This window comes from Dipodomys ordii, unplaced genomic scaffold (assembly GCF_000151885.1).
Source record: "Dipodomys ordii isolate 6190 unplaced genomic scaffold, Dord_2.0 Scaffold184, whole genome shotgun sequence".
NCBI classification, from domain to species: domain Eukaryota; kingdom Metazoa; phylum Chordata; class Mammalia; order Rodentia; family Heteromyidae; genus Dipodomys; species Dipodomys ordii.
Window position 1 is genome coordinate 280,228 of NW_012267400.1, and position 7,807 is coordinate 288,034.

The 7,807-nt window shown below is 57.8% G+C and overlaps 1 protein-coding gene across 1 annotated transcript; it reads left to right on the forward strand.

Moving 5' to 3' along the window:
- Positions 1-1,091: 1,091 nt before the first annotated feature.
- On the forward strand, positions 1,092-5,892 carry Best2 (bestrophin 2). The gene is made up of 9 exons (XM_013034206.1): positions 1,092-1,243; positions 1,414-1,508; positions 2,778-3,011; positions 3,168-3,322; positions 3,603-3,680; positions 4,116-4,268; positions 4,384-4,464; positions 4,571-4,725; positions 5,425-5,892. The coding sequence occupies exons 1-9, from the start codon at positions 1,092-1,094 to the stop codon at positions 5,849-5,851; spliced, it is 1,530 nt and encodes a 509-aa protein (XP_012889660.1). The 3' UTR covers positions 5,852-5,892.
- Positions 5,893-7,807: the final 1,915 nt, after the last annotated feature.

Consider the following 7,807-nt stretch of genomic DNA (forward strand, 5'->3'; position numbering starts at 1 on the left):
GTTTCTGGGAAGGACAAGCCCCCTACCCTTTCCCCCTCTCCTTCTCCTTCCCCCCTCTTCCCAAAGCTCTCAATTCCAGAAGCTTCAGACCTGCCAGGAAGCTGACTGGGAGGGAGACCCGGAGGAGTTGGGAAAGGACGGGCTGTCTTCTCCTGTCCCTCCCTGACTTCTCCTGTCCCTGGTGACAAACTGGCGGGGAACTTCTCCAAACAATGGCCAAGCTGCCACTCTGCTGGGGGGGGGGGATGGGCCTGGGAGGGGCTGCCCACGCCCACTCCCAGCCCCCTCCCGCCCAGGGTCTGCCTTTAGCCCCACCCAGCCCAGGAGCCAGCCTCCCATTCAGTCTCTGTCCCCGTGTGTCCCCACAGCAGTCACCCTCCAAACAGGTGAGCGAAGCCTAGGCTGGAGAGCTTGAGAAGGACAGATGGGGTTCAAGGAAAGATTTCTCCTGGGGTGGGGTGGGGACTGGAGGGCTGGGGGGGGTGGCTGGATGGGGGAGGCAGGGTCATGGTGGACCCTGGAGAAGGGGGAGGGGAATCCATGGGGGAGGTGGACAGCAGTGGGGAGGGCCAGACTGGGGGTGCGAGGTGGGGGGGACCCAGATGCTCAGGGCTTCCACCAGCTGAGAGAGAGGAAAGCAAGCCAAAAGTGGGGTGGGGTACGCCACAGCTCCAAGAACTGGTAATGGAGGCCCCGAGGACTCAAGGAGTAGAGAGGCAGCATGGTGAGGGGGAATGGGACCGGGTGGAGGGCGACGAGCGAGTGGGGGTGGGGAGGAGGGAGGGGGAGAGAGGGAGAGCGAGCCTGGGGACTGGGACCTAAAGTTGTCAGAATTGGAGGACTGAAAGGGGACCCCCACTTCCTGGACGAGGGGTGTTGAGGACACAGACCGCGACTCGGGGGAGAATCCAAAGCCGGGATGGAAGGAGAAGGGAAACTGAGCAAGGGCGAGTGGACGGGGAGCCCTGGGCGGGGCCCCCCAGGGCGGGGTGGGGACACCTGTGCCCAGCGCCCCCTTCCCCTCCCCACGACCTGAGCCCCCCCCGCCCCAGCTCCTCTCTCGGCCCCGGTGTCCCCGCCGCCGCCCCGCGATGACCGTCACCTACACCGCCCGCGTGGCCAACGCGCGCTTCGGCGGCTTCTCGCAGCTGCTGCTGCTGTGGCGCGGGAGCATCTACAAGCTGCTCTGGCGGGAGCTGCTGTGCTTCCTCGGCCTCTACATGGCCTTGAGCGCCGCCTACCGGTGAGGACCGGGGTGGGGGCGGCAGGCGCGGGGGTGCGGGGTCCGGAGCGGGAGGGGCGCGGGGGCACGGAGCCGGGGGGAGGGGACGGGGACCGCGGGGGGCGGGGGAGGGAAGAGGGGACGCACCCCTAATTCTGCGCCCTTCCACCCCCCTCCCTGCCACCCCGCAGCTTCATGCTGGCTGAAGATCAGAAGCGCTACTTTGAGAAACTGGTCATTTACTGCGACCAGTACGCCAGCCTCATTCCAGTCTCCTTCGTGCTCGGTGCGGTCGCAGCCCTGGGGTCTCCTACACACACACACACCCCACTTCCCAAGTCCCTGAGCAACCCAATCCCATTCATGCCTCACAGCTCACCCGTCCTTGCTCCTCCGACATACGCACCCCTCAAATCCGATGCTCACAGCTCTCTGTACCCCGCTAAGATCCATCCCCTGTCCTCCTGGGGAGCCTTCTCACCCCTCCCGCCTCTTATCCCTAGTCACCCTATTTACTTTCATTTATGTGTGCATGAGATTAGTCCCCCGAAAATACATCGCATCTTCAGTCCCGGGAACCTACATTCCAGAGACCCCCTAAAACTCCAGTAAGGACCCATCCAATGCATTCTCTCAAGCCAGCCCTGAAAGGGCGTTTCAGGACCCCCCCTTCTCTTTCTCTCCCTGTGGTACTGGGGTTTGAATTCTGAGCTTTGCTCACTCATTCCACTTTTTTTGCTCACAGCTGGTGCTCTACCTCCACTTCTTGTTTTTTGTGGATGTGTGTGTGTGTGTGTGTGTGTGTGTGTGTTGATCCTGAGGCTGTCCCTGAGCTTTTTACTCAAGGCTAGCACCCTCACACTTGAGTCACAGCTCCACATTTGGCTTTGCTGGTGGTTAATAGGTGATAAGAGTCTCACAGACTTCCCTGCCCCGGCTGGCTTTGAAGTGCCATTGTGAGGTTTCAGTCTCCTGAGTAGCTAGGATTATAGGCATTAGCCATCAGTGCCTGGCTTGGTTTATTTATTTTATTTTACTATTATAGTTTTGCTGATTGATTGGAGATAAGAGTCTTACTGATTTTTCTGCCAGTGGCTCGCAAATCCTAAAATCTCAGCCTCCGGAGTAACTAAGATTACTCAGGGAAGCTCCCAGCACCTGGCTGGAAAGGCATTTCTTTCCCAAGCCCTGACCTCAAGCCCCTCCAACCCACCCCCTGAGACTTCATATGACCCCAGTCTCCTCCCTACCACATAAATGGGGTGACCAGCCTGCACCAATCTACCTGATAGAGTTCCTCTGTTGAGCCCAAATACAGATCGGGGGCTTCACTCCCAAACAGGCATCCGATGCTCCATCCCAGGTGCCTTCTCTAGTAGCTCCACTAACCTCGGGGCTGGACCACCAACTTCTCAGACCAGGTGGTCAGGATGACCTCCAGCCTGCTCAGATGGCCCCACACCGTCCCTCTTCCAGACCCTGAGGATTCCTCAGCTCCTTGTGACTCTGCTGAGCGCCCCCTCTCCCCATTTCCCGGGTTACCTCCCCCCCGCAGGCTTCTACGTGACGCTGGTGGTGCACCGCTGGTGGAACCAGTATCTATGCATGCCGTTGCCCGATGCGCTCATGTGCGTGGTGGCGGGCACGGTGCACGGGCGCGACGACCGAGGCCGGCTGTACCGGCGCACGCTCATGCGCTACGCGGGCCTCTCCGCCGTGCTGATCCTGCGCTCGGTCAGCACCGCCGTCTTCAAGCGCTTCCCCACCATAGACCACGTGGTGGAGGCCGGTGAGTCCCCGGGGAGGGGCGGGGATGTGGACGGAGCGACTGGGGGCGTGGCCACGGCTGGGAGGGGTAGAGCGGGTTGGGCCACAGCACAGGGGCGGGGCCGTGGTGGGCGGGGCTAAGGCGAGGGGCGGGGCGCTGAAGGCACGCCCCCTCCAGGATTTATGACCCGCGAGGAGCGCAAGAAATTCGAGAACCTGAACTCTTCCTATAACAAATACTGGGTGCCCTGCGTGTGGTTCTCCAACCTGGCAGCTCAAGCCCGGCGCGAGGGCCGCATCCGCGACAACAGTGCCCTCAAGCTGCTGCTGGAGGTGAGGTCGGCTGGGAGGTGATTCGGTGATTCATGCAGAAAACCCAGGTGTCAGGGACAGCCTGCCTCGTCACCCCCCAGCTCAATTCCGGGCTACCTCTAGATCCGCCATGTCCTCACTCCAGGAGGATACCCCTCACTAAATACTCCGCCTGGAACCCCCAGAAGCCCACTCCCATCTCCCGCGAGGTGACCACCCACGTCCAACCAAGTACCCACACTTACTGTCCGCAGGAGGCCATATAGTTCAGCGCCCCTTCATGACCTTTGTCCACCCCCAGGAGCTGAATGTGTTTCGGGGCAAGTGTGGCATGCTCTTTCACTATGACTGGATTAGCATCCCCCTGGTCTACACACAGGTAACCTCCCTCTTCTATGCCTTCCTTTATACTCTGTGTCACACGTCTCAAAGGGAAACTGAGGGCCGACAAAAACTCTACCCCTGGCTGGACACCAGTGCTCACACCTATAATCTCAGGCTGCTCAGAAGGCTGAGCTCGAAGGGTCACAGCCCGAAGCTAGCCCAGGCAGGAAAGTCTGTGAGACTCATCTCTAAGTAACCAGCCAGCAAAAAGCCGGAAGCAGAGGCATGACTCAAACGGTAGAGCTTCAGCTTTAAGGGGAAAAAAAAAAGCTAAGGGACAGCCCCAAGGCCCTGAGTTCAAGCCCTAAGTACTGGCACAAAGAATAACTTAATAAAACTCCACCTTAGCTCTGCTCTTCCCATGGCTTTTTTGAAGCGGGGAGAGGATGAACTCTAACCTGGCATAACATCCCCCCACCTGCCCCCTCAGGTGGTGACCATCGCAGTATACAGCTACTTCCTGGCTTGCCTGATTGGTCGTCAGTTCCTAGATCCAGCACAGGGCTACAAAGACCACACTCTGGACCTGTGTATTCCCATATTCACCTTACTGCAGTTTTTCTTCTATGCTGGCTGGCTCAAGGTGAGTGGGGACCTCTCCCCAGGCCAGAACCTGGGAGGAGATGGCGAACGAACCTTCTCCAATCCCGCCTCCCTCCGTCCCTCCCTCCCGCCCACCTTCCCTCCTTCCCACTCAGGTAGCCGAGCAGCTCATCAACCCCTTCGGAGAGGACGATGACGACTTTGAGACGAACTTTCTGATTGATCGCAACTTCCAGGTGAGCTAGCAAAGCCATCCTGGCCGGCCCCTTTCCTGAATCGCCCCCTCTCCCTTTGCGGGGGAGGGTTCATCCCACCCCGCCCCGCGCGTGTCCGCCTCCTCAGGTGTCGATGCTGGCGGTGGACGAGATGTACGATGACCTGGCCATGCTGGAGAAGGACCTCTACTGGGATGCAGCCGAGGCTCGCGCCCCCTACACGGCGGCCACCGCCTTCCTGCTGCAGCAGCCTTCCTTCCAAGGCTCCACCTTCGACATCGCGTGAGCCGGGGGCGTGGCCCGGGGCGGGGCGTGAGCCGGCGGGGGCGTGGCCCGGGGCGGGGCGTGAGTCGGCGCCGGCGTATACGAATGGAAGCGATTAGGAGCCACCAGCAGCGGGTGCGGCTGTCTCACGCCTGTCACATTAGCTACTCAGGAGTCTGAGGACCGTGGTTTGAAGCCAGCCCGGGCAGGAAAGCCTGTGAGGCGCTTATGTCCCATGCCAGCCCAAAGTGGCGCTGTGGCTCAAGTGGAAGAGCGTTGTCCTTGAGAGAAGAAAGCTCAAGGACAGCGCGGTCAGGTCCTAAGTTCAAGTTTGCCCCTGGACTAGCGCGCACGTGCACACACACACACGTGCACGAACCAAGTTAAGGGCTAAAGCTAGAGATACTGCAGCTAACAATCTAGAAACTGTGACCAGGGCAAAGGTTGAGCCGGGGTGAGATAGGGACTGGGGTCACACTTCCTGGAGGGGGGAGGAGGGGGCAGACCTAAAGGATCACTGAGATCAGTGAGTGGAGAAGTGGGTGGAGCCAGCGACAGCCTGGTGACTGTCAATCAAGGGACATAGGGACAGCCTTTGAGACCCTGGGTTCCATCGCAAGAAATCACCCTCTCCCACCATATAATAATAATAAAATAAGAAGAAGCAGGGGAGCAATGCCTCAGCGCCGCCCCGTCGTGTCACCCTCCCCCCCGTAGGCTGGCCAAGGAGGACATGCAGTTCCAGAGGCTGGACGGCGCGGACGGCCCCCTGGGAGAGGCGCACGGCGACTTCCTGCAGCGCCTCCTGCCGGCGGGCGCGGGAACGGCCGGGGGCCTGCTGGGCCGCCGCCTGTCCCTGCTCCGCCGCAAGAACAGCTGCGTGTCTGAGGCCTCCACAGCCGCCAGCTGCGCGTGCGCGGGCGCCCCCGACGGCGCGGCCCAGGATTGTGGCTGCGGGGACCCGCTGCTCGATCCCGGCCTGCGGGATCAGGAACCGGAGCTTCCCGCTTGTCCTGAGCCGCCTGGCCCTCTTCTTGGGTCCGCGGCTGATGCTTTTACTACCGTGTCCATTCCTGGGCCCCGGGCACCCGCGCCGCCCTGGCTGCCCAGCCCTATTGGTGAAGAGGAGGAGAGTCTAGCCTGAGACCCTCCCAAAGCCAGGGAACCAAACGTCCACTCTGCATGCAAGCAGAAGCCTGCCACCCATCCCTTTTGTGTAGGTCCTGGGATTTGAACTCAGGGTCTGGCTATTGTCCTCTAGCTTTTTTGTTTTTGTTTTTTTGCTCCAGGCTAGCGCTCTATCATCTGAGCCACACCTCCACTTCTGCTTTGTTGATGGTTAATTGGAGATGGAATCTCACTGAACTTTCCTGACCAGGCTGGTTTTGAACTGTGATCCTCAGATCTCAGCCTCCTGAGTAGCTAGGGATTGCCAGCTTGAGTCACCAGGGCCTGGCCCCACTCGGATTTGACCAGCCTTCATTCCTGGGTGACCCAGCACTGTGGGAAAGCCCAGGGATTCTTCCTTGCAAAGCTGGTTGCCAGTCATCCATACAGCACTGTGGCCTTTCTGGGCTCTTCCAGCCAACAGAAACATGAGAGCCTTGTTACCAGGAAGAAACTAAATGTAATGATGGCTTCAAAGTATCTGGCCTATAGTAGGTGCTCAATAAACTGTTAGAGAATTATTTTTTACTCAAATTGTTAGTGTGCCTTCTCTTCCTAGACATTATGAAGACACCAGGGATTGAACCAAGAGCCTGCTGAAAAATAGACACTCTACCATATTGGAGCCATGCCTCTAGTCCTGGATTTTGCTGACATAGTCTCATGGTCTTTTCTGCCCAAACTGACCTCTTAACTAAATCTCCAGATCTCAGATTCTTGAGTAGCTAGAAAACCAGTCTTGAGCCCCCAGCACCCAGCTCTTTCAGAATTTTATTGTTTTTTTTTGGGGGGGTCAGTCATGGGGCTTGAACTCTGGGCTTGAGCATTGTCCTTGTGCTCCTCAGCTCAAGGCCAGCGCTCTACTGCTTGAGCTACAATTCCACTTCCAGTTTTCTAGTGGAAATAAGAGTCTCATGGACTTTCTTGCCCAGGCTGGCTTTGAACTGTGATCCTCAGATCTCAGCCTCCTGAGTATCTAGGATGATAGGCATGAGCCACTGGCGCCCGGCTTCTTTCAGGATTTTTTTTTTGGGGGGGTCCAGTCATGGGGCCTGAACTCTGGGCCTGGGCGCTGTCCCTCAGCTCTTCAGCTCAAAGCTAGTGCTCTACCACTTCAGCCACAGCGCCACTTCCGGCTTTTTTCTTTTTGCTTATGTGGTGCTGAGGAATGGAACCCAGGGCCTCGAGCATGCAAGGCAAGCGCTCTACCACTGAGCCACCTTCCCAGCCCCATCTTTCAGGATTTTTTGATGGTGCTGTAAACACTTCTTTCCCATTTTCTTTCCTGTTTTCCTTTTGGCAGTACCAGCGTTCAAACTCAGTATCTCACATTTGCCAGGCAGGCACTCTTCCACTTGAGCCACGACTTCCAAACTTCTCCTGAAAATCTTTCTGAATAAAAGGAGGCCAGGCACTAATGGATCACTCATCTTATCTACTAAAGAGGCTGGGATTTGAGGATCAGTTTGAAGCAAGAGAAAAAGCTGAGATTAGGGTGGTGCGGTCAGTGCTGAACTCAGGCCCCTGAGCTCCTTTGGCTTTTTCACTCAAAAGATGTTGCTCTACCGCTGAGCCATAACTCCACTTCTGGCTTTTTTTCTGGTTAGCTGGAAGATGTGTCTGTCCAAGCTGGCTTTCCAACTTTGATTCTCAGATCTCAGCTTCTTGAGTAGCTAGAATTACAGGTGTGAGCTATGGATATCCCGCTGTTTTGTCAGTCCTGGGGCTTGAACTCAGGGCCTGGGGCCCTGTCCCTTGGCTCTTCAGCTCAAGGGGAATGTTCTACCACTTGAGCCACAGCACCACTCCCCACTTTCCAGTGGTTTATTGGGGATGAGTCTCACTGACTTTCCTGCCTTGGCTGGCTTTGAACCTCGATCCTCAGATCTCAGCCTCCTGAGTAGCTAGAATCACAGGCAGAAGCCACCAGTGC

Excerpts from the sequence above, each read along its gene's own strand:
- Best2 (XM_013034206.1), top strand. The coding sequence starts at position 1,092 with ATGACCGTCACCTACACCGCCCGCGTGGCCAACGCGCGCTTCGGCGGC. Across the intron at positions 3,323-3,602 it reads CCCTCAAGCTGCTGCTGGAG|GAGCTGAATGTGTTTCGGGG; the intron begins GTGAGGTCGGCT and ends GTCCACCCCCAG. Across the intron at positions 4,269-4,383 it reads TCTATGCTGGCTGGCTCAAG|GTAGCCGAGCAGCTCATCAA; the intron begins GTGAGTGGGGAC and ends CTTCCCACTCAG.